The sequence below is a fragment of the Stegostoma tigrinum genome, chromosome 10 (genome assembly GCF_030684315.1).
Source record: "Stegostoma tigrinum isolate sSteTig4 chromosome 10, sSteTig4.hap1, whole genome shotgun sequence".
Classification (NCBI taxonomy): domain Eukaryota; kingdom Metazoa; phylum Chordata; class Chondrichthyes; order Orectolobiformes; family Stegostomatidae; genus Stegostoma; species Stegostoma tigrinum.
Window position 1 is genome coordinate 17,993,538 of NC_081363.1, and position 27,044 is coordinate 18,020,581.

A 27,044-nucleotide genomic window follows, 5' to 3' on the forward strand; every position below is an offset into this window, starting at 1 on the left:
AAAAAATTCTAGAATATTTCTCCCATGGTTGCTCACAGCTTCATCCTAGAGATTAGCCTTTAATTCTCCAGAAGTTTCTGGTCAATGTTAGCCAGGCTGAATCAGTAGAGATTTTGTGATAAATGGCTCTTTGAACCTCTTTAACACTGACGTGGCACTATAAAAATTGATCTGGGCACAGTGGATTGGGTTCATGTGCTGTGCTCACTTAGTCCTTTGTGCTAATGGGAGCGCAGGGAGGGATTTTATTCCACTGTTGGACTGGTGACAGAACACCAATGTTTTGGCCTTGTCTTCCCGAGTGTTGTTTCTGTGGGTTCTTCCTGTGGGATGCCGGTATCTAAGGATTAAAGGACTTGCAGCCTGCAATGTTGAAATTAAATGGACAGAAAGCAAATGCAAACCACACATTCACCATTTCCCAATTTGAAGCCTTTGAATTGAAGCACTATGACTACCAAGGGGGATGGTGACGAGGGTGATGGCAGAAAGCTGTTTTGGTGACTTGAAGCCAATGTCCAGTGACATACCGGAACAATCTGTGCTGGCTCTCCTATTATATAAATGGCATTGATGACTGTGAGGGGTGTTTGGAAGAGTAAGTGTGCAGATGACTCAAAGGTTGTTGGGTGACTGAGTTTGAGCATTTTAGGATACAAGAAGATATAAATGTGATAGTCAAATGGACAGCTTCCAGATAGACGGAATTTAACATTGAAATGTGTGAGGTGATACACTCTGGAAGGTGTGATTTGACAAGAAAGTATTCAATAAACAGCATGGCACTACGAAGTTCTGTGGAAAAGAGGGATCTTAGCATGTTTGGCCATAGATCTCTGAAGACAGAAGAGTATATTAATAGTGTGGTTAAAAAAGCATATGGGACACTTTTCCTTATCATTTCAGGCACAGATTACAAAAGCAGGGAAGTAATGTTTGAGTTGTATAGAACTTTGAGACCGCAGCTAGAATACTGTGTGCAGTTCCGGTTGCCTCTTTACAGAAAGGACATGATTGCACTAGAGGGATTGCAGAGGAGATTCATCAGGATGCTGCCTGGGATGGAAAATTGATGTGATGTGGAAAGGGTGGAGAGGCTTGGGATGTTTTCATTGGAGCAGAGAAGATTGAGGGGTGATCTGATTGACACGTACAAGATTACGTGGAGCACTGACAGAATGGATAAGGCACAGCCATTCCCCTTAGTTGAAGAGTCAGTCAAGAGGGGACATGGGTTCAAGGTGAGGAGCAGGAGCTTTAGTGGTGATATAAGGAAAACTTTTTTATACCGAGAGGGTGGTGATGGTCTGGAAGGTGCTGCCTGGAAAGGTGGTAGAAGTGAGTTGCCACATGACACATCATAACATTCAAGACAACGGGCCAAATGTTGGAATCAGTTTGAAGGTCAGGTGTTTTCCATGTATTGGTACAGGCTGATAGGCCGAAGGGCCTCCCTGCATTGTATGGGCTCTACGATTCTATGATCTCTGCACAGTACGTGAAAATAATGGTGATCGACATAAGTTCACCAGTTCTCTTTCTTACTAATAAAAAGACTCAGGCCAGGATTTTCTCAGAGACCAACTGAGAGGCAGGAGGGGTAGTAAAACTGCAATGATGGACACTGAGAGGTAAACTGAACATATTTCAACTGAATGTATTCCCAATTCTGGGATGTGGAACAGAAAAGGTTCAACTGGTCCCAGTTAACTGCACAGTGGGTGGAATCTGGAAAGCACTGTCTAGGAGGGTAGTTGAGGCGGATAACCTTACAACATCCAAGAAATACATGGATAAGCCCTTGCAAATGTCATCACATTCGAGTCCATGGGCCATGTGCTGGAAAGTGAGACTATTGTAGTTAGGTCAGCACAGACTCAATCAGCTGAAGGGCCCTTTCTGTGCTGTATGACCCTATGACTATGACTGTATTGGCTGTTTTACCAAGCTGCTGGTTTTTGCTACAATTGGAACAGCAGACCCTGCCCAAGCGGAGCCCACCAGCTGTGTGAGGGAGAGGTGTGTGCCAGACAGCAACGGCCAACTTAACAACCCCTTCACAACCATTGCAGGGATTTCCCCTTAATCTCTGGGGCCTACTTCCCATCCTGCAACCTGCTGCTCCTTTGTCGGGTGAAGAAGACAAGTGCAATTTTACAATTCAACAGAAATTTAGAAGGGTACATGGATGGGATAGGTAGGGACAGATGTGGACCAAACGCAGGCAAATGGAGCTAGTTTAAATTGTGAAAATTGGGTGGCATGGATAAGTTGGGCTGAAGAGCTTGTTTCCATACTGTAGACGCCTATAACTCTGCTCCTGATAAGGTAACATGCCCAGAGACCAAAGTTGAGGCAAGACATGAAAGTTCAGCTCCAATGCATTCAAAGTGTACTTCAAGAGAATTTGTCCAAATATGTTGGGCACCTTAAATATGTGCAATGTCATGGGAAACCATCTTCAGTGCATGCTAAGCTAAAAGTTCCAAAAATAACCCATCATGTTTTGAGCCTTAGAAAATATTATTTGATGTGAAAGGTACAATCAAAAAGTAGAGGATGTGCAATATTTTAACTACTAGGAGGAAATGTAATGCATGGACCTGCCCTGGAATCATTGTGAGCCTCATCAAACTGCAGCCTTTGCTTTTCCTTGTGCGAGTTTGGGGCTGTGACTAACCTGAGCAATGGAAGGTATGGACTGGAAGGCAAGGTTGTCTGACAAGTCAGTATTAACCTAGTTCTGATTCCATTACCAAATGGCAGAGATTTATTACCGATGTTTCTTACAACACGCCTTGTTGGAAGTGCCAGTTATAAAATTAGTCATTCACCTAGATTCATTCGAGCCCTATGACAAACCTGCCTATGGTTGTACATTAGGAATTAGTTATTCCTGTGTGATGGATTTGCAAGGTTTAGCTTCCTCCCTCAGGACAGGCCTTCAAGTAAAATACAGGCCTTGATAAAGAGTTTGAGAATAATCTGGCTACCCTTTACCTTGGCAACTCCTGTTGTCATTGTACATAGTGTAGCCCTCAGGGCAGGTACAGAAGTAATCGCCTGGCTCATTGATGCATCGGTGCTGGCAGAGGAAATCTGAGAAACTGCACTCATTGATATCTACAAACAAGAACCAATATTACTTGATTAAAAACTTTAACAGAACTCCCTTGTGTTGTATGTTTTCTCAACATTTTTTTTCCTGCTGTTTTTCTACTGCACTGTTACACATGTTACTTACTTATCCTGCTCAAAAATAGCAACGTTTTGCTCTCTTCATAAAGTTAAAAAGAACTTTATTAAAACTTTAGTATAAACATTTTAATAAAAGGGCATTATTTGATAATTAATAATCTGGAACTATCATTGTCTACAAATTGTACTATCGTGACCCAAACTCAAATTAGGTTGGAGCCTTACAACCTCAGGAAAAGCAACTATTAGTCCCAATTTTTTGTTTCAAACATAAATCACAGATGTGAAAGACCGATTGTTAATTCAATTGAACTCTAATTCTCTCCCTTTTTTAAAACACAAATATGCTTGCTTGCTAGATAATTCAACCTTATCAATCAGGGTTGAACATGCATTAATAAGTAAACTCAGCCAGAGTTACTGTTGCATGGAAACATTCACAAACAGAAACAAGCATAACAATGGGACAGGACTTTTCCTGGGGGTGAGGATCCAGAGGCTTGGACCATTCAAACTGCCAGATCACACCAAGGCTAAGGATGGTGAAGGAATAAGAGTCACACACTGCAATTGCCACAGCACTGGCCAATTTAACTTGTAAGAAAAAAATATTTTTTCACAGCAAGAGGATGCAATTTTTTCATAAAGAGGATGGTGCATGTATCTATTGAGCTGCCAAAGGAAGTGGTGGAGGCTGGTACATTTACAACATTTAAAAGGCTTCTGGATGGGTATATGAAAAGGAAGGGTTTTGAGGGATATGGGCCAAATGCTGGCAAATGGGACTTGATCAATTTAGAATATCTGGTTGTCATGAATAATTTGGGCCAAAGGTTCTGTTTCTGTGCTGTATATCTCTATGACTCAATGAATATTTAAGCATCAACCACATTGTTATGGGTCTGCAGTAAAATATGGACTAGACCAGATGAGAAGGGTTAGTGAACCATACAGGTTTTCACTAACAACAGCAGTAGCTTCAAAATGACCCCATAATACAGTGGTAGCATAAATTCCTCAGGACCAGGAAGCTTGTTTTCAAATCCCACTAGCTCTAGAAGTGTGCAATAACATTGCTGAATAGCATGATTAGTAAATACAGAATCCCAATGACTGTTTCATGGAAACAAGATTAGTTTTGAATTCCATATTTATTAATCGAATTTAAATTCCATCACCTGCCTTAGTTGGATTTAAAACCATGTGTCCAGAGTTTTGGGAGAAGAGTCATAGTGGGATGGAAACATTGGGCCAAGCAGCATCTTAGGAGCAGGAAAGTTGACGTTTCAGGCCTATTCCGAAACGCCATCTTTCCTGCTCCTAAATTGCTGCTTGACCTGCTGTGTTCATCCAACTCCACAACTTGTTTTCTCGGATTCTCTAGCGTCTGTAGTTCCTATTATCTCTGGAAACATTAGCTCTGTTTTTCTCTCTCCACAGATGCTGGATTTCTCCAACACATTCTGGTTTCATTAACCCAACCCTAGCCTGGGCTTCTTGATCAATAGTGCAGCCATGTCACTAGATGTGACAGTCTCAATAATGGCAATTTAGTGGCTAAATGATAGGCATGTCCCGAAACTGACAGCCAGCGACCTTCCACTTTGAAAGCAACAGCAGGCTGCAACAGGATGTGGGTAAAGGAGAGGGTGCCTCAAAAAGTCAGTGTCCTATCTCCAAATTTTAAAATTTAAATTCAAATTTTAAAAATGGGTCCTGCCAAGGAATGGCTCAATGAATGGATGATGGTTGCTCCTACAGCACACAGACAGGGAGGGAGGGACATCCTTAGGCCCTGTCTGGAACATTGCACAAAACCACCTCCCATCCACCAACATAGGGTGGGCAATGGCTTAGTGGTATTATTGCTGGACTATTAATCCAGAGACCCAGATAACATTCTGGGGACCCAGGTTCAAATCCCACCACTGCAGATGGTGGAATTTGAATTCAGTAAAATATTTTGGGTTAAGAATCTAATGATGACCATGAATTCATTGTCAATTGTTGGGAGAAACCCACCTAGTTCACAAGTGCCCTTTAGTGAAGGGAACTGCCATCTTCACCTGAGATAACAAGTTGTAAAGCTGGATGAAAACAGTAGGCCAAGGAGAGGGGAGGCTGACGTTTCGGGCCTAGACCCTTCTTCAGAAATCCCAAAATGTCAGCCTTCCTGCTCCTCTGATGCTGCTTGGCCTGCTGTGTTCATCCAGCTCTATACCTTGTTATCTCAGATTGTCCAGCATCTGCAGCTCCTGCTATCTCTGCCATCTTTACCTGATCTAGCTGACATATGACTCCAGTCCCATTGCAACGTGCCTCTGGCCAATCAGGGATGGGCAATGAATGTTGCCTAACAAGCAATGCCCTCATCCTGTTAATGAATGAATAAAAACAGAGGAAGACACTCCAGGCAGTTTCATGGCTACCTGGCATCTGGAAAGTCCCAGTCTGCCTCCTTTAATTGGTCTTCAGATCAGAATAAAGGCCCCTCGGTCAATTGAGTCTGTGCCAGTTAAAAACAAGCACCTCACTGTTCTAACTCATTTGGCCCATAGCCTTGACTTCACATAGGTTTTGGTTGTGGCGTTCAATTGTTCTGTATCCTACCCATTCCAGAGATGTGAACAGGTTGATTAGAAAATATTTTAATTTCTGTCTGATTACTTTGCTGTGAATCACCTCAGGAAGTTTTAGTACATTAAAAGGCACTGTTAAATTGCAAATTGTTATTGTAATTTATTACTTACATTTTTGTTTCTGCAAAGGCTTATATTTTAGCCTCACGGCAAAATGTTTTATATATGCAAATATTCTTTTTCTAAATGAGGTCAGATGGCTGAAATGGCCTCTTTCACTCATTATTAATTTGTACACAGGGAAAATGTACATTAATGCAGTGTGTTGCAGGTCAGTGAAAATTTATGCCGCAATATAGTGTTTGAAACAACTAATAATTTGAATTCAGCACTGCAAATAATTCAACTTCATCAGCTTAGAAAGATTAATTAGATAATTTAAATAAATAGACTTTTAATTCATATAACCAGTACTACATTGCAAGTCAAGATACAAAGTAGATCAAAGTTCAATTGTAATTCAAAAATATAAATATTACATCTTTTAAAAAGAATGTAATATAACCCAAGAATTTTTGACACAATCCCTGCAATAGTCATGAGCTGTGCTCACGTTTCCCGCAAATGATAAGTATTGTGATAGAGAGGCCACAAGGTGGCAGCTTTCAGCCTTACAAGTATCATGTTAGGTTAAATATTATCTTTGCTGATTCTCTTTCAGCGCAATTTCTTTTACAAACTTTTAAAAGAAAAATCTGAAGAAATGTGTTAACTTTTCTGTTTCTTCGTTTTTCCTCACGTATTTAAGACACTCTTTTGTTACATGACAAGTATTCTGGTCACCAACAGGCTGAATTGTGGAGGTGAAATTTCCCAGGACGCAAAGGTGGTACAGGAGGCCCGGAACCTATCATCCTCAATGTCATTTCGTCCAGATGATCAGTTCTGCCACAGACGGACGACATCCCAGGACACTGACACTGAACTGCTGGAGTAAGACCCACAACCAGAACAGCACGTGGTCATGTCATCCCAGCGTCCATCAAGGTGCTCTCTGTTTCTTTGTTTTTTATGCTAATAGATGCATCCAACAATCTACTGGGGATCTCTGAGGGATTTCTCAACCCCCAACTGCAAATGCACCAAAACTGTTACTGATATAATTTGTACTGGATCACACAGCCTAATCTCACTTCCTGCCACTTGGGCAGTAGGCTTTGCCAAATTAGTTGGTAACCCCCAGACACAGAATGCTATAGACTAAACACATTGAGGCCATCTCATAATGCAGCAATCTTCATCACCAGATAACAAAGTGTGGAGCTGGATGAACACAGCAGGCCCAGCAGCATCTCAGGAGCACAAAAGCTGACGTTTCAGGCCTAGAGCCTTCGTCAAAGAGGGGGATGGGGAGAGGGTTCTGGAATAAATAGGGAGAGAGGGGGAGGTGGACCGAAGATGGAGAGAAAACAAGATAGATAGAGAGGAGAGTATAGGTGGGGAGGTAGGGAGGGGATAGATCAGTCCAGGGAAGACGGACAGGTCAAGGAGGTGGGATGAGGTGGTACGTAGGAAATGGAGGTGCTGCTTGAGGTGTGAGGAAGGGATGGGTGAGAGGAAGAACAGGTTAGGGAAGCAGGGACAGGCTGGGCTGGTTTTGGGATGCAGTGGGGGAAGGGGAGATTTTGAAGCTTGTGAAGTCCACATTGATACCATTGGGCTGCAGGGTTCCCAAGCCGAATATGAGTTGCTGTTCCTGCAACCTTCAGGTGGCATCATTGTGGCACTGCAGGAGGCTCATGATGGACATGTCGTCTGAGGAATGGGAGGGGGAGTTGAAATGGTTCGCGACTGGGAGGTGCAGTTGTTTGTTGCAAACCGAGCGGAGGTGTTCTGCAAAGCGGTCCCCAAGCCTCCGCTTGGTTTCCCCAATGTAGAGGAAGCCACACCGGGTACAATGGATACAGTATACCACATTGGCAGATGTGCAGGTGAACATCTGCTTGATGTGGAAGGTCATCTTGAGGCCTGGGATGGGGGTGAGGGAGGAATTGTGGGGGCAAGTGTAGCACTTCCTGCGGTTGCAGGGGAAGGTGCCGGGTGTGGTGGGGTTGGAGGGGAGTGTGGAGCGGACAAGGGAGTCGCGGAGAGAGTGGTCTCTCCAGAAGGCAGACAGGAATGGGGATGGAAAAATAGCTTGGGTGGTGGGATCAGATTGTAGATGGCGGAAGTGTCGGAGGATGATACGTTGTATCCGGAGGTTGGTGGGGTGGTATGTGAGAAAGAGGGGGATCCTCTGGGGGCGGTTTTGGCAGGGGCGGGGTGTGAGGGATGAGTTGTGGGAAATGCGGGAGACGCGGTCAAGGGTGTTCTCGACCACTGTGGGGGGAAAGGTCTTCATCACCAGAAAAGTTTCCCATTCCATTAAAATACAAGTCTTCTGTCATCATTGGTACCACATCCTACATATCTTCACGCAGGGAGCTACCATCATGTCAAATCCTTGAGAACGCACATGTTCCTGTTTAATTCCAAATGCCAGATCTCACAGAAGCTATTTACTGAGAGATAAGGGCTCTGCAACCATGGTTCATAACTCTGTTTTGCAAGCCCCTGACTGAGGCTGAACATTAATACAATCTTCAATCAGGGCCATTGTGAAACTAACCATAAGTTTGCAAAAGATGAGGCTCTCATGCATAGATCAGTCTTGAGTAATAATGGCATACTGTGCTCTACACCACTGTAGCAGGGAAAGATGGTGTGTGATAGACTGTGAAGAGTTAGGAAAGTGGCATAGGTCTTCCGAGGAGTCAGATGGGGATAAGAGCAGGAATAATATTACCTTCAGTTTGATACAGCACTGCATTGTCAGAGACAACAATCCAGACAGGACTTAAATGATATTCAGTTCTAGTAGATATGTGCTGGGTGCAGTGATCATTCATTGACTGTGATCTGTTATTAATTGAAAAAGAGAACAGACCAGGGAGGGAGAGATGAAGGGGAAAAATAGACTGGGGAGGAGTTGGGAGAATGGAGGAGAGAGAATAGACCAAGGAGGAGAAGGAAAGAGAGTAGATGAGGGATGAGGATGATCGGATCCAAGTGGGGCAGTGGGAATGGAGAATGGTCCCCTTCCCCTCCCTCACCCAAACTCTACACCCCAATCCTGGTTCTTCTCCAACGCCTTCCCCATTCATGTCCTTTGATACACATGCATGTATTCACAAGCACCTTTAGCATCAGGCAACATGCCATATTTCATGCTAGCAGCCAGGCCAGTGACAAAGACTTGCATATAGACACTTCAATAAAATTTCTACACTAGCACATGTGCAATCACTTCCCTGGAGTGTCCATGGTCCTCAGGGTCAGTCAATGCAAGATATTTGTATCATTGATAGCCACAGGTGAGGTGCCAGAAGACTGGATGTTGGCTGATATAAGAAAGGCTGTAAGGAAAAGTTGGGAAACTATAGACCGGCGAGTCTGATGTCAGTGGTGGGTAAGTTGTTTAAGGGGATTCTGAAGGACAGGACTCACATGCATTTGGAAAGGCAAGGACCTATAAGGGATAGTCAGCATGGCTTTGTGCATGGGAAATAGTGGCTCACTAACTTGATTGAGTTTTTAGAAGAGGTGACCAAGAGGATTGATGAAGGCAGAGCGGTAGGTGTTGTCTATATGGACTTCAGCAAAGTGTTCAATGAGGTTCTGCATGGCCAGGTTAATAAGGTTAGATCTCGTGGGATTCAGGGGACTTTGCCAATTGGATACAAAATTGGCTTGAAGGTAGGAGACAGAGAGTGGCGATGGAGGGAATTTTTGGACTGGTGGGTCTACAGCCAGTGGTGTGCCATAAGGAAGAATAAAGGGTCCATTGCTTTTATTTAAAAAGTAATATGTAATATATATGTATGTGTGTACATATTAATGGTTATGATGTGAATATAGCAGCTATGGTTAACAAGTTTGCTGATGACACTTTTTTGTATAGTGGTCTATAAAGAAGATCATCTCAGAGTACAATGTGACCTTGATCAGATCGGCCATTGGGATGAGGAGTGGCAGGTGGAGTTTAATTTAGATAAATATGAGGTGTGGCAATGTGGTAAGGTAAACCTGGACAGAACACATACAATTAGTAGTAGGTTTTAGAGAGTGTTGCTGAACAAAAAGACCAACGGGTGCAGGTGCAGGTGCATAGTTCCTTAAAAGTAGAATCGCAGGCAGACAGGGTGGCATAGAAGGCATTCAACACTCTTGCCTTCATCGGTAATGACTTATGTAAGGAGTTGGGACGTCATATTGCAACTATACAGGACATTGCTGAGGCCACTTTTGGAATACTACCAATTCTGATCACCCTTCTTTAGGAGAGATGTTGGTAACTTTGAGAGGGCACAGAAAAGATTTGCAAGGACATTTCTAGGACTAGAGGGCTTGAACTCTAGGGAGAGGCTGAATAGGCAGGAGATTTTTCTGCCTGGAGCATCGAAAGAGTGATCTTATAGGGTTTTATGAAATCATCAGGGACATGGATAGGATGAATAGTACTCACATTGTACTCTGAGATGATCTTCTTTATCATAGAGCAGAGGAGTCCAAAACTAGAGGGCAATGTTTTAAAGTGAGAGGGGGAAGATTTAAAAAGGACCTGAGGGATAATTTTTCCAAGCTGTCAGAGGAAGTGGTAGTGGCAGGTGCAATTACAACATTTCGAAGGCACATGAATTAGGATGGGTTCAGAGGGATATGAACCAAATGCTGACAAATGAGACTAAATCAGATTGGGATGTCTGGTCTGTGCAGATGAGTTGGACTGAAGGATCTGTTTCCGTACTGAATGACTGTGATTCTATGATTCCTGTCTTTGTTAAAGTTTTCTTCAGGTTTAATTTTTTTAAGTGCATTCCACACGGTCTACCTTTGGTTGTGAAAATCCTTGCTAAAGATAAATCCACTGGAAGGATTAATCACATGTTAACAATCTTTCTAATTTGCTAAATTTATTGTTAGGCATTTTCAAGGCTTACTTTATTAAAACAGCAAATCCTGATGGCATCATTGCGGTCTACTGCCTGGGAAAGAATGATCTCAGTTTACAATGATGGAGGCAGTATCAACATTGAGATCGTCTGACTAACCCAGAGTTATTAACAATTGTTTCACACTATTAGTGCACTAACATCTCCAGAGTAGCTCCTTTGATAATGTGCCACCAGTTCCTTTCCAAGCAAAAACATACAATGTAATAACTTTCCGATAAAATATGCTCATCAGAGGCACACACATCCTGTCACTTCAGAAACATATTTAAATCCATCTGACAGACGAACGAATGAGTCTTTCTGCACATCTGCAGTCTGCCTTCTAACTTGGCACAATTGGCTTCTGTGGAACTCATTACATTTCTGAAGAAGGATCCCAACCTGAAATGTTAACTTTCCTGCTCCTCTGATACTGCCTGGCCTGTTGTGTTCCTCCAGCTCCTCACTGTTATCTACAACAGAAGACTTGATGGGCCAAATGACCTAGTTCTGCACCTACCTCTTATTGACTTTGGGAACTTAAGAAACTCCCTCATGGAGGTGGTTCTATTTTATGTTGGGAAGAATATTTTATTGTTGAGACAGAGCAGAGCGAGCCTTACTTTGTCACAGCCTGACCTGAGCATGCTCAATGCTGAGTGACACAAGCCGGAAAATGTTCTATTTCTCAAAACTTCCATCCTGAAGTGAACCGATTCACCAAAGTAAACTCTATAACGTAATGCATAATGGTGGGAAAGCACTTTAAAATCTCTGATTTGTTAAATCAGGAAACAGTAGGAAAATATTTATTAGTAGAAGCATTTTGCAACATGTCACACATCTCGATATTAATAGAGAATTGGTGACTATATAAAAATGTACCTTAAGTACCAAACAATATAGCAGTTATTGCAGAGATAAGCAATCTCCTTTGAAAGCCACAATTGAACTTTTCCCAGATCCTATGAAACAGTCCATACTGATGTCACCGCTGCCTCTTTTGCCAACCATGTTAAAGTGGTGTCCTCTGGCTAATGACCCTTCTTCCAAAGGGAACTGTTTCTCTCAACCTACTCCATTCAGGGCCCTGCTGATTTTGAACAACCCTATTTCCTATCAATCTACACATCTCCAAGAACAGCCCCAGTTTCTTCACAGAATCGTAGAATCATACAATGTAGAAGAGGCTCTTCAAATTATCAGGTCAGCATCACTTATTCACACAACTGAGGTTCCTCATCCATGGAACCATTCTTGTAAACGTTTTCTGTTTTCTCTACTGTCTTGCAGCCTTTCTAAAGTGCAGCACTCTAAGCTTCACACAGTATTATCCTTGAGGCCGAAGCAGTGGTTTATCAAGGTTCATCAGAATTTCTTTGTTGCTGTATTCTATCTCTATCTATGCAGAAGGATCCTGTATGCACTTTAACTGTTTCTCGATATTTCCACCAACACCCCGCCCCCAAACAATTTATGTACATTGTTTAGGATAGAAATGCAATCTGTACCAATGTGCTTCTTGGCTTGCTGTAGTGATGTGGCTGCTACCACGTAGCACACACATTCGAGGCAGCCATCTTGCAAGTATTTCAATAAAGTCCATCGTGAAGACAAGACTGCTGCCTTGTCAACGCAGAACATCCATAAAACGCTCAGATCCTCACAACATCCTCATAGTCATATCCTATAGCTTATATTGACTTGACTCGTTCTTCTGACCAAATGTCTCGCTTCATACTTCTTTGCATTAAGGTTAATAGGCTACATCTGCACCCAGTGCAAACCTGGTCTCTTAAAGTTTATCATTATTCTCCCCACAGTTCACAATAGTTTCAAGTTTGTGTTATCTGCTAATTTTGAAATTGTACAGCCCATGCTTGAGTCAACATCATTATGTACAAAGAGGAAAAGCAGTGGTCCTGGCACCAATCCTTGCAGAGCCTCATTGTGTGCCTTTTGCCAGACCAAAGAGTAACCATTCACAGCAATGTTCTGTGCCCCTCAGTCAATTTCAAGTCATTGCTGCCACTGCCTCTTTCTATAAGTTTCTATGTTGCTAACAAGCCTATTATGGGAGGTTTATTATCTTTTGGATGTCAATCCATCTCAAGGCCCTTATCAACACTCTTCCTCTCTAAGAAAAAGCCAGAACTGTGTTTACACAAATACCTGGTAATAAAAATTTCTGCTGAGTAGAATCTTAAATAATAAATCATTTTATTGCTCATACCCATTCCATTCACTAATGGTACATTTTAACAAGACAACTCCAGTTGAATTATTCTTTTTAACCAAGTCTACAATTCCAGTCATAACATACTCCACACAATGTTGTTCTATTATTTCAACCAAATTATAACTGTGGGACACAATTCAAATTTCTCACTGGTGACAAAACTATTCACATGAAATAACTAAGTACAAATTAATATTTCACTTGGAATTCAGGATGAATAAAATGTAGCAAAAGCTTTATCAGTTACAGCATTGTTTCTCTATCCAACAGCTGACAAATTTTTCATTTGTTTTGTATTAACTGCAACTAATTTTAGATTATTTCGCACAATACCACGTGTAATTTGATGCTGATATACATTCCAGCTTATACGGCAGCTGTATGATGCTTTGGTTCTTCTTAGAGTTCACCCTCATTAATTGCTTCTATTTTCACATTCATGCACAAAAGCCTCATTACAGAAATACACACACACACCACGTGATAGTTGGTAATATGTTCCATTTATCTAATCTGTTCCAAGTGAAGATCTAATGAGTCTTGTTCGTTTCCAGCAAAGGCCCAGAGTGCCTGTATATTGGTCATGGTGTATCATGTGTATGGAAGAGGAAAGGTTTTGGGAATTACGCCAACAACAACTAGATCTCAGAGCAGACCAAGTATGAGCTAATAATATTAGCAAAACCACAGAAAAGCTCATGCATTGGTCAATGAAGTGTACATTTGAGTTCGAGATTCTCTAGTGGGTACACAGAGGCAGGAAAAGAAAGGCTTTTTTGAAGGAACAAACTTAGATCATTCTGTTCCATTTCTTACCCTCACAGCCTGTTCCATCTGAATTTAACTCATATCCAGTATCACAACGACAAAGGAAGGAACCATAGGTGTTGATGCAGTGTTGGCTACAAGGATTCTCTCCAGCACATTCATCGACATCTATAGAATGGACATACAGAATCAGTGTCAGGACAGTGAATCACTCGTTGTCATATAATACAGAAAATATCCTCTATTCCCATGTGAAAACATTGTCATAGTGAATGTCAGGTAACTACTGTCAACAACCAACACAAATATTCCAGATTGTTGAATTGTGGTTAAAGAGGCAACTAGCAAAGAGTTCAGTGTTGAAGACAAATGCATGGTCAAATTTGAGCACAAGGTGAAAATATCTCACAGTCTTGATACATAGGCGAGGAAAATACTTACTAACAAAATGAATGGAAACAGGTACATGGCAAATAATTGACTTTCTGTCCAAAACAGAATTTTTTTTCACAGATCACAATTGGATGTGACCTATTAGGCTTTATACTTTATGCATTATGCTTTATACTATATTACAGAGACATGGTTACTGGGTGGTCATGATAGGAGTTAAACATCCAGGGGTATCAAACTGTTCGGAAGGATAGACAGGAAGGTAAGGGAGGTGGTTTTGCTCTGAGTTTTAAGGATGATACCAGGGCGTTAGTGAGAAATTGGTAGGTTCTACCGAACAAAACGTTGATCCATTTGGGTGGAAATTAGAATAGCAGGGAGAAGAAGTCACTGATAGGTGTGGTCTATAGACCAACAAATAATGACATTGTGGTGGGGCTGGCAATAAACATAGAAATAGCTAATACATGTAAAAATGGTACAGCAATTACCATGGAGGATTTTAATCTACATATCTACAAGTTGGTCATGACAGCCTTGAGGAGAGGTTCATGGAATGCATCCGTGATAATTTCCTTGAATGATATGTAATGGAACCTATAATGGAGCAAGCTATCCTTGATCTCGTCCTGTGTAATGAGACAGGAATAATTAATGATATCACAGTTCTGGATCCTCTCGGAAGGATCAATCACAGTATGGTCAAATTTAAAATACAGATGGAGTGTGAGAAGGTTAAATCCAGTACCTATATCCTGTGCTTAAACAAAGGAGGCTATGTAGGAATGAGGGAGGAGTTAGCTAAGGCAGAATGGGAGCAAAATCTTTATGGTCGGTTAATTGAAGAACATTGGAGGACTTTCAGAACGATTTTTCACAGTGCTCAGCAGAAGTGTATTCCAGTGATAAGGAAGAACTGTAGGAAAAGAGAGATCCAGCCATGGATGGCTAAGGAAATAAAGGAAAGTATCAGACTGAAAAAAGACAAATACAAAAAAGCAAAAATTAGTGGGAAACAAGTAGAATGGGAAATCTTTAAAGGCCAACAGAAAGCTGCAAAAAAAGTTATAAAGAAAAGTAAGATAGATTCTGAGAGTGAAAAGCTCAGAATATAAAAACAGGCAGCAAAAGTTTCTATAAATATGTAAATCATAAAAGAGTGGCGAAGGTAAACACTTGTCCTTTAGAGGATGAGAAGGCTAATTTAGTGGCTAACTGGGAATGAGGAAATACCCGAGACATTAAGCAGTTATTTCGTGTCAGTCTTCACAGTGGAAGACACAAATAAAATGCCAAAAACTAACGGCAAGAAGGTTAAAGCAGGTGAGGACCTAGAAACTATCATTATCGCTCAGGAGGCAGCGCTGGGCAAGCTAATGGGGCTAAAGGTAGAACAGTCTCCTGGCCCTGATGAAATGCATCCCAGGGTACTAAAAGAGGTGATGGAGGAAATAGCAAATGCACCAGTAATTATTTACCAAAATTGAGAGGACTCTGGGGTGGTTCCTGCAGATTGGAAAACAGCCAATGTGATGCCACTGTTTAAAAAAGGATGTAGACAAAAAGCAGATAATTATAGGTGAGTTAGCTTAACTTTGGTGGTGGGGAAAATGCTTGAATCTATCATTAAGGAAGAAATAGCAAGACATCTGCTTATAAATTGTCCCATTGGGAACACCCAGCATGGGTTCATGAAAGGTAGGTCATGTTTAACTAATTTGGTGGAATTCTTTGAGGACATTACTTACATGGTGGACAATGGGGAACCTGTGGATGCGGTGTATCTGGATTTCCAGAAGGCATTGACAAGGTGCCACATCAAAGGCTGCTACATAAGATAAAGTTCCACAGTATTACAGGTAATGTATTGACATGAATAGAGGGTTGGTTGACCAGTAGAAAGCAACGAGTAGGGGTAAATGGGTGTTTTTCTGGTTGGCGGTCAGTGGCTAGAGGTGTGCTTCAGGGATCAGTGTTGGGACTGCAATTGTTTACAATTTACATAGATGATTTGGAGTTGGGGACTAAGTGTGGTGTGTCCAAATTTGCAGATGACACTGAGGTGAGCAATAGCCAAAGTGTGCAGAAGACACTGAAAGTCTGTAGAGGGATATAGTCTAAGTGAGTGGGCAAAGGTCTGGCAGATGGAGTACAATGTTGATAAATGTGAGATCATCCATTTTGGTAGGAATAACAGCAAAATGGACTATGTTTTAAATAGTAAAATATTGCAGCACGCTGCTATGCAGAGGGACTTGAGTGTCCTTGTGCTCAAATTGCTAAAAGTAGGATTGCAGGTGCAGCAGGTAATTAAAAAGGCAAATGGAATTTGCTAGAGTGATGAAGTTTAAAAACAATGAGGCTATGCTGCAGCTATATAGGGTCCTGATGAGGCCACACCTGGAGTACTGTGTGCAGTTTTGGTCTCCTTACTTGAGAAGAGATATACTAGCACTGGTGGAGGCGCAGAGGAGATTTACTCCGTTGATTCCACAGTTGAGAGCGTTGTATTATGAGGAGAGACTGAGTAGGCTGGGATTATACTCATTGGAATTCAGAAGAATGGAGGGAGATCTTATAGAAACACATAAGATTATGAAGGGAATAGATAAGGTAGAGGCAGGGAGGTTGTTTCCACTAGCAGGTGAAACTAGGACCAGGGGGCATCGGTTCAAAATAAAGGAAAGCAGATATAGGACTGAGGTCAGGAAGAATTTCTTCACCCAAATGGTTGTGAATCTATGGAATTTCCTGTCCAGTGAAACAGTTGAAGCTACCTCACTGAATGTTTTAAGGCAAGGCTAGATAAATTTTTGAACAGTAAAGGAATTAAGGGTTATGGTGAGTAGGTGGGTTAGTGGAGCTGAGCCTCAAAAAGATCAGCCATGATCTTATTAAATGGGGCAGGCTCGAGGGGCCGGGTGGCCTACTCTTGCTCCTAGTTTTTATGTTCTTATGTTCCAATACTTTAGCTTGACAGCCTTTAAACAGACATCATTTACACATCTGAGATAATGGGAACTGCAGATGCTAGAGAATCCAAGATAACAAAGTGTGAAGCTGGATGAACACAGCAGGCCAAGCAGCATCTCAGGAGCTGAGCCTCAAAAAGATCAGCCATGATCTTATTAAATGGGGCAGGCTCGAGGGGCCGGGTGGCCTACTCTTGCTCCTAGTTTTTATGTTCTTATGTTCCAATACTTTAGCTTGACAGCCTTTAAACAGACATCATTTACACATCTGAGATCATGGGAACTGCAGATGCTAGAGAATCCAAGATAACAAAGTGTGAAGCTGGATGAACACAGCAGGCCAAGCAGCATCTCAGGAGCACAAAAGCTGATGTTTTGGGCCTAGACCTTTCATCAGAGCCTTTTTTAAAAACGAGACTTCCCAAGGCTCAGCCCTAACTGGGGCAGGAAATAGGCTGCATCCAGACTTGAACTCAGATCGCCAGGCTCAGAAACCAGCGTGCTGACCACTACACCACGGCAACCCTCTGATGAAGGCTCTAGGCCCGAAACATCAGCTTTTGTGCTCCTGAGATGCTGCTTGGCCTGCTGTGTTCATCCAGCCCCACACTTTGTTATCAACTACACATCTACTTATGACAATTAATTGGAGCATGTTGCTCGCATATTGTTATATTTTATACAACAGAGTTGCAGTGGGAGAGATATTCCTTGAGGTTGGTCCGGAGGGAGGAGGGCAACTTCTTCGGAAGGCAATCTCTCTCCCACTGCAACTCTCTTGTACTCTCCTCTCCACCTATCTTCTTTTCTCTCCATCTTCGGTCCACCTCCCCCTCTCTCCCTATTTATTTCAGAACCCTCTCCCCATCCCCCTCTCTGATGAAGGGTCTAGGCCTGAAACGTCAGCTTTTGTGCTCCTGAGATGCTGCTTGGCCTGCTGTGTTCATCCAGCTTCACACTTTGTTATCTTGGATTCTCAAGCATCTGCAGTTCCCATTATCTCTGAAGAATTATTGCAACAGAGTTCCCACAAATTTCCTTCATGTTAGTAAGAAATGGGAACCAACAGTGGAAGAATGACTTACTCACATAGATAACGTGACACATTGAGTACAACATCAAGATCCATAGTGTCCAAAGGAATGGTACTGACTGGGAAACTAACAGTTGAGCTTGGTTGAAGCAATCTTCCACTTTTGGACTTTCAGCTTCCAGGATGAATATTGGTTTTGGAAAGAATGAAAGAACATAGATGAAAAAACCTCCTTTTGGGGGCAGCACTGTAGCTTAGTGGTTAGCACTGCAGCCTCACAGCACCAGGGACCCAGGTTCGATTCCAGCCTCAGGCAACTGTCTGTGCGGAGTTTGCACATTCTCCCCGTGTCTGCGTGGGTTTCCTCCGGGTGCTCTGGTTTCCTCCCACAGTCCAAAGATGTGCAGGCTAGGTGGATTGACTGTGCTAAATTGCCCGTAGGGTTCAGGGATGTGTGGTTTATAGGGGGATGGGTCTGGGTGGGATGTATCAAAGGGTGATATGGACTTGCTGGTGCCCATGTATCAAGAGGGACACAAACTGCTAAGTCTGCTTTTAATGAAAATGAAGGCTAATATCCAAATGTTGGGGGTAATTAGCAAAGGAATAAGAAGTTGTTTGAGCTAAACCATGTGAAGGGAACAAAGGGATTTCATTATGAACTAAGGTAACAAATCCAAGTGGAACCTAGCAGTAATTCGGTTTTACCTGGAGCTGTTAGTTTATTGCTGAGAGCTTCATGTACATTTTTTCCATTTATTCTTTCAAGTGATGTGACATTTTGGGCTTGGCCAACATTTATTGCCTGGCCCTAATTGTCCTTGAAAAGGTGATGATGAGCCACCATCTTGAACCACTGCAATTCATGAGATGTAGGAACACCAACAGTGCTATCAGGAAGTGAGATCCAGGATTTTGACCTACCGATCGTGAGGGAATGGCGATATAGTTCAAGTGTATGTGGTGTGTGACTTGGAGGGGCACTTGTTGCTGGTCATGTTCACCTGCTTTTAGCTGGTAGAGTTTATGGGTTTGGCAGGTGTGTTTGAAGGAGCCTTACTGGGTTGCTACAAATGATGCACCAGTTCAAGTTGGCAAAGACAGAAAGCAATGAAAAATCTTGCTTTCAATTAGAACATTTCATTCTAAAGTGCTCCACGGCTCATTTAGTACCTTTGAAATGCAGTCACCGTTGCAAGAAATGTTGCAGAAGATTTACACAGAGTGAATTCACACAACCAACAATGTGGTAATAACCAAATAATCTGTCTTTGTGATGTTTGAGAAAGAAATATTGGGCAGAATATTGAGGATAACTCCCATGCTGTCTATTGGAGTAGCACAATGAGATCTTTTACATCCACCTGAATGTGCACGCAGGGCCTCAGTTTAACATCACATCTTAAAAACAGGGCATCTCACTCTTGGTGCTCCATTAGAGTACCAACCCTGATGTTTGTGCACAAGTTCTGTGGGACTTGACCCCACAACCTCTTGATACAGAGGTAAATGTGGTACCATCCAAGACAGGCTGGTACAGGGAGGGACAGTCTAGGTTTTTGAAGGGATAGATAAATCTATGCTTTCTTCTAATATAGGAAGATGTTGAGAATGGTCTGTCAACAGCTTTAATGATGAGGTGAACTCCTCTTTCTGGCTTCCTATGAAATTATGTCATTGTTAGGGCATTTTTGGAAATATAGGGACATATCAACAATCAGCAAGAAACAACTCGGATGAGAAACTTTGCTGACCATTCTGTGAGAAGTTGGCATAGTTACTACAACTTTCAGCAGAGTGAGGAAGCAACAGGAAGGGCAGACTTGACCTATTTGGCAATTACCTTAGACAAGGTTTTATAATCTACTTTCAACAGTGGGGAAGGCAATGGCTTAGTGGCATTATCACTGGATTGTTGATCCAGATAATGTTCTGGGGACCTGGGTTCAAATCCCGCCACAGCAGATGGTAGAATTTGAATTCAATAAATATCTGAAATTGAGAGTTTAATGATGTCAATTGTCGGGGAAAACCCGTCTGGCTCACTAATGTCCTTGAGGGAAGGAAACTGCCATCCTTAACCTGGTCTGGCCTACAGGTGACTCCAGACCCACAGCAGTGTGGCTGACTTTTAACTGCCCTCTGGGCAATTAGGGATGGACAATAAATGCTTCCCAGCCAGCAACGTCCTCATCCTGTGAATGGGTAAAGGAAAAAGTGAAACTGGTCACCAATTTCTAATTTGTTCCCTCTCCCCTACCACTTGTAGATGTGGGTGATGGAACCATTCTTTGTGGATTCACAAATGGTGCCTGCCCGAAGCATACTGTCATACACTTCCAGCAGGGCCTGGCTAATCAAGTCCCACAGAGTGGAATATTACTCAGCTGGTAAGCCATTACTTCAGTGAGTTCTTTTCTTTTCAAAGGACTCGAGGGCCTTGGTCAGCTCATCCAGAGATAACAGCAGGTCCAGCTTCTCCTGCGTGCTATTGCCTAAGACTTCTGTAATTGAGGACAGGAGCAACTGGGAGGCTATCAGTGGGCTTCATGCCGCATAGTCCCAGCAAAAAAAAGGATTCACTGATTCTCAAGATGTCGGAGTGAGATGACGTTACCGAGCCATCTTCCTCCTTCAGGCCGCTGAGCACAGAGCTCTCCTTGTGCACCTCCTGGAAGATGAAATGGGTGCACGTCCCATCCTGCTCCATGGAGCAGACCCTGGACCAGAAGATTATCTTGGAGATCTCTGAAGCAAGGAGCAATGCTTGCTGGCTCTTCACTTCCTGGAGATCGTCTGAGAAATTGACTCCTATCGTCTGCAGCAGGAACAGGTTCTGCATGCTTTTTTGTAGTTTGGACAGTTCTACTTGTCTCTCTCTCTCTCTCTCTCTCTCTCTCTCTCTCTCTCTCTCTCTCTCTCTCTCTGTCTCCTCTTACCTTTTGAATACCTTTGAGGATAAAGAACCTTCTGAGATTCCCTTTGACTGTTTCCCATCAGTCCACTGGACAGTCAAAGAGGGGTTTTACAGTTTTTCAACTTATGTAATGCATTTTGAGCTCCTCAATGTTCTCACATTCAGCTCCCACATTCCCTTGCCAGCCACCAGTCATCCTGTAGGTTACAGATCGCCAGCAGGAGGTAGTGGTCAGAGATGAACACTGGCTTGACATTGGTGAATGTGACCAAGAATACTCGGGACACAAGCAGGATTTCTGTCCTTCAGCAGATAGACTCATCTGGCCATGACCAGGTGTATTTGGCATCTTTAATCGTCTCCGTCAGGAATCTAGACATGGCATCCTGTTTGCTGCCAGCCCATCCAGATCGTCCATTTGCATTGATGATGCAGTTGAAGTCTCCGGCCAGAATGACCAGCCTGGAGGTAGCCGACAGCAGTGGAAGCTGCTACAGGACGGCCAACCACTTGCTCTTTACTGCTGGAGCATATACCTTTATTAGTCATAGGGGAGTATTCCTGTACATACCGTCTGCTATGAGGAGGTGCCTGCCTACCATTTCCTTAACCTCGGTGGTGGTGAAGTTGCCTTCTCACAGCAGAATACCCAGCCTAGAAGAGCAGCAATCATTGCCCTCCCCCACCCCGCCTGACCCACCACCACCTGATCAAATCAAAGGCCCAGGGGCCCATAAACTTGACCATTTGCTTGGCTGACGATGAGAAGGTCTCTGCCTGTGAGATCTTTTATGCCTGCCCAGACTCTCTGTGCCACTGCACGCTGCCCTCAAAGCAGCTGTGGAGGGGGAAATATTGTCACACACCTCCTTCTGGGATGTGTCTATGCAAAGGACGTCTAGACACAAATGCAGTAGTTTCTGTCGCGTTCTATCCCAAGGAACTCCATGACGTGGGACACTGCAATCTATGCTCGGTTCCCTGGGATGTCCACCCAGGCAAATATCAATTGCACCTGGAGGACCATCAACTCAGTGAAGGTCTTTGGTCTGCCCGAAATTTGCTGATCTTCCTGTTGAAGGAGTTGACCCTGACTGAGTGCTGCAGACTGGCCCATACCAAGGTCCAGAACTACATGCTGAGGGATACACTAAAGATTACGCTAACTGCCGCCAAGGTGCAGTGGGGAAAGGCCACCATGCAAGGCCCTTCTGCCAAAGCATTACAGGTTGTCAATCCAGTAATCAGACCCTCCCTGATGCCTCAGCTAAATGCCACGAGTTTAATTGTAAATGTACAGAAAGGCGAACCACAATGCTTGTTTCTTCTCTGTAAGTAAAGAGAGAATAGATCTGAATGGCTCCATTAACTGTGTAAGTACATGAAGATTTGCTTCTATGAATAAAGTATATTTTTGAAATAAAAAAAATTCTGGAAGAAGTTAGTCCATCACTACAAATGTTCGGAGCAGTGAGGAAGAACCCAGTGTCAAGGAACGGTGAAGTGTGGGCTTACGTAGTAAGGCAAGCAAGGTGAAAGCAAAGTAAGATTATTTTATCTTTCTCCGCGTAAAGAGGTAGAGATGGCAGTTAGGGCAGTGGTGTGCGCGTCCTACCAAATGTGGGAGATCAGGGAGCGGTCTAGTGCCTCTGATAACTATGTCTACAGCAAGTGTGACCAGGTGCGGCTCTTCCTAGACCACATGTTTTGGTTGGAGAGGCAGGTGGACGCATTGCAGACGATATGTGGATGCATTGCAGACCATATGGGGAGGTGGCCACACCTCAGATTCAGTCAGGTAGATGAGTAATGACTAGGAGAGGCAGGCAGATATTCCAGGAATCTAACAGGTATTTTGTTTTGGATAGTGTTGCGGCTGGAGATGGGGGGGGTGGATAGCCTCTTGGGGGAGTCTAACAGCAGCAGCCAGGCCTGTGGCAACACAGCTGGCTCAGCCATACAGCCGGGTTGGGCAAGATCCAAGTGAGAGATAGTGGGAGGAGACTCGTTAGTGAGGTGCATAGGCAGGCATTTCTATAGCTGTGTCCAAGACTCCAAGATGGTGTGTTGCCTTCCTGGTGCCAGGGTCAAGGACATCTCTGAGCAGTTGCACGACATTCTTAAAGGGGAGGGTGAGCAGCCAGAGGTTGTGGTGCACTATGGTATCAATGACATAGATAGAAAGAGGGAAAAGTGGTCCTGCGGAGTGAGTACGGGGAGTTAGGAAAGATGCAGGAGAGTAGGACCTCAAGGATAGTAATCTCTGGTTTACTATCGGTGCCACGTGCTAGTGAAGCAAGGGATAGAAAGATAGCACAAGTGAATGTGTGGCTAAGGTGCAAGGGTCAGTGTTTCAGTTTCCTGGATTGTTGGGACATTTTCTGGGGCGGGGCTGACCTGTTCAAGAAGGGAACCAATATCCTTGCAGGGAGGTTGGCTAGTGCTACATGGGACGGTTTAAACTATAGAGGCAGGAGGCTGGGAGATCAGAAAGTGGAGGGATTGAGGGGAAGGTAGATGTTAAGACCAGTAAATCAGAAAGGCATAGACAGGTAAAAGAATATGATGTACTAAAGGGTTGAAGTGTGTTTATTTTAACACAAGGAGTATTATAGCTAAGGCAGATGAGCTCAGAGCCTGGATCAGTACATGGGACTATGTTATTGTGCCCTGTACAGAAAGTTGGTTGAGAGAGGCTGCTCAACCTTCCAGGGTTTTGTTGTTTTAGACACAGTAGAGACAAAGGGAGAAGAGGTGGAGGAATTGCATTACAAATCAGGAAGAAAGTTACATCTGCACACTGAGAGGACACACTGGAGTGCTTATCCACTAAAGTAATATGATTAGAGCTCAAAAATAAGATGAACACAATCATTATGATAGGATTATAATGTAAGTCCCCCAACAGCCACTGAGACATTGAGGAACAAATGTAGGCAGATTACGATAAGGACATTTGAGGGACTTTTAGATAAGCACATGAATATGCAAGGAATGGAGTGATATGGTCCAAAGGCAGACAGAAGGGATTAGTTTCATTTGGCATCATGTTCGGCACAACATTGAGGGCCAGAGGCCTGTTCCTGTACTGTACTCTTCTATGTTCTATGTTCTATACAATGATTTCAAAAGTCACTTGTGATGCCTGTCACTGTGAATTTTGCCACTTATATGGAATGAAGTCTGAAAGCTCACTACCTTGACATGACCTCCCATCAGGGTTCAGTAGGAATCCAGCATTACACTGGCAGGAGTAGGAACCGGCGATATTGGCACACAGCTGCTGACAATATCCATGTCGACATTCATCAATATCTGGAGAGGAAACAGACGGGAGTTTAAAGAGAGACATGTTTTCACATTCAAAACAATAGATAATCACATAACATTTTCCCCCTTTAGTTATCCCTTAACTTCAGAGATAAATACAAGGTAAAAGCTTTCCTTTTGTTTTGTGGCACAGGTAATGTTATTTTCGGACATTCCATGAACACAGGAGATATTTTAATTCAATCCTTCTCATTTTAATTAAAGATCTTAAAAAATGCCTATTTGCTAACTCCAAGCTCAGACAAAGAGTATGAAAAGCTTTTGATTGCCTTAGAGCTCAGCCATCTCTCACTTTCAGTCTTAAATATTTTCAGTAATTGAACATTTGCAGCCTCTAGGTCAGAGAATTCGAAAGATTCATAATCAATATTCCTCCTATCTCAATCTGAAATGTCTCGCCCCTTATCCTGAGACTCATACACTTGTCCATAATACTGATTCCTGTCAGAAATGGCTTCCTCCTTTCAATCTTTGTCAGCAAAGTCAGGAAAATCACCGTTCGTCAGCATAGTGGAGAATACTGCTGCTGCTGGAGACAGAGGAAACACAGTGTGGAGCTGAAGGAACACAGCAGGCCAGGCAGCATCAGAGCAGCAGGAAAGCTGATGCTTTGGGTTGCAACCCTTCTTCAGAAAATCTTTCCTGCTCCTTTGATGCTGCCTGGCCTGTTGTGTTCCTCCAGCTCTGCACAGAGAATATTGCAAGTCTGTTTCTGAGTGTATTTATCATTTCTCCTGAGGAAAAAGATTTGTTTGCCCTACTTCTACACAGCAATTGGAGGATATCATCCTCATCCATCTGAGCCTGCTTTCCCAGATGATGCATCAGGAAGAAAGTAAGCAGTTCCTGACAGAGACGTGGAGGACAGCCATTCGGAGAAAGGCATACATTTTTAAAAAGTGCTGGGACCCGCATCAAACAAAGATATTCTGATGCCTGGCCAGTGAGTGCAACCAAGAACTTGTGGAAGGAAGAATGTGATTGAGAAGGTCCTTAACAGTTTATGGGATGGATGGGACTCAGAGGGAACAGATTCAGTCATAGAGTCATACATAATGGAAATAGACCTTTCAGTCCAACCAGTCCATGCCGAACATAATCCCAAACTAAACTAGTCCCACCTACCAGCCATTGGCCCATGTCTCTCCAAACCTTTCCTACACACTTATAAAAAAGGTCTTTTCATCCACCACTTTTTCAGGAAGTTCATTTCACATGGTAACCACACTCTGTGTAAAAAAATTGCCCTCAGGTGTGTTTTTTAAATCTTTCTCCTTTCATCTTAAAAATGTGCCGTCTCGTCTTGAAATTCCCCACCCTGGATAAATGATACCTACCATTAACTCTATCTATACCCCTCATGATTTTATAAACTACAATAAGGCAATCTCTCAAGCTCCGGTCCTCCAGTATTACTTTGAAATGAAAATACTGGTAGTACTGGAGGAACACTGTTCTGTGGTATACCAGACAGGTCAGATCCCTATGCATCATTTGCAAGTTTTACCAACTTATTCTTCTGTGAAGGAGGTTCCTGCTGAGAGTGGGGGTTCTGATTAGGATTGAGGGAGAGGATAGGTTTCAGCTTTGGAAACATGAGAAATCTAATCTGGATGGAGTTTGGGAGGAAAATGAAGGTAAGAATAGGATCATGGTAGTCTGGGCTGGGTCAGTGAGGTCTGGTGGAGCAGGTTGAGTTGGAATCAATGGCACTGAAAAATGTGAGATTGGGATAGAGTGCCCATGTGAGACCAGTCAATCTGACAGGCAATGTACAAGGTCCAATGTACTTGTGTTGCAGCTTCTACTTCTTACTAGCTAGTTCATTAATTAATTAGCTAGCTTACTGACCTAAGACTCACCATGAGAGAGCTCAAACAGCAAAGGACTTGAGCATTGGAACTACAAAAATTTAAGTCCTAATCTATTTCCTCCTCATTTGTCCCTGCAGGGCTAGCATCACGGAGCAAGAATCCTGCATGATTTTAATTTAATTCCTTCACTTATCATGAAATGAATTAACACTTACCCATACACTGTCCCTCTACTAACCAATAACCCTCAGTGCAGGAACAACTGTAGCCTCCCTCAGTGTTTATGCAGATCTGCGAAGGGTTACATTGGTGGGTTCCTGATGTACATTCGTCTATATCTGCAGAGGGGGAAAAGACAAATATGTTGGTGATGCTGCAAAATTATTTCAAAATGCTAAGGTCATTCTTCAAAGGGAGTTAAAGAGAGATGACTCGTTCGTCCATAGAAAATATGAAAGAACTTTTACGCATAAAAACTCAAAAATTAGGAGCATGAGTTGACAATTCAGCCTCTCAAGCCTGCTCCTCAATCCAATATGGTCATGGTTGATATCATCTCAGCCTCAACTCCACTGTTTTGTGCATTCTCTATAGCCCTTCAATCCATCACTAATTAAAACTCTATCTTCCCCTTAAATGTCCTCAATGTCCCGGTATCCACCATACTCTGGGGAGTGAATCCCACAGATTCATGATCCTTTGAGAAAATAATTTTTCTTCATTTATTTTAAATCTGCTACTGTCATCCTAAAAGAATGACTTCTCATT

At 42.9% G+C, this 27,044-nt stretch overlaps 1 protein-coding gene across 3 annotated transcripts in view; it reads right to left on the reverse strand.

Moving 5' to 3' along the window:
* The window catches only part of fbln5 (fibulin 5), an 89,761-nt gene that overhangs the window by 15,560 nt on the left and 47,157 nt on the right, over positions 1-27,044 (reverse strand). For all 3 annotated transcript variants that reach the window (XR_009446223.1, XM_048538224.2, XM_048538223.2), the window contains exons 5-8: positions 26,492-26,614; positions 24,331-24,447; positions 13,866-13,985; positions 3,001-3,123 (exon numbers count right to left, since the gene is read on the reverse strand). Coding sequence is in view for 2 of the 3 variants with exons in the window: in XM_048538224.2 (XP_048394181.1) it covers positions 3,001-3,123; positions 13,866-13,985; positions 24,331-24,447; positions 26,492-26,614 (483 nt within the window). In the remaining variant the exon portion in view is untranslated. The remainder of the gene's footprint in view (positions 1-3,000; positions 3,124-13,865; positions 13,986-24,330; positions 24,448-26,491; positions 26,615-27,044) is intronic.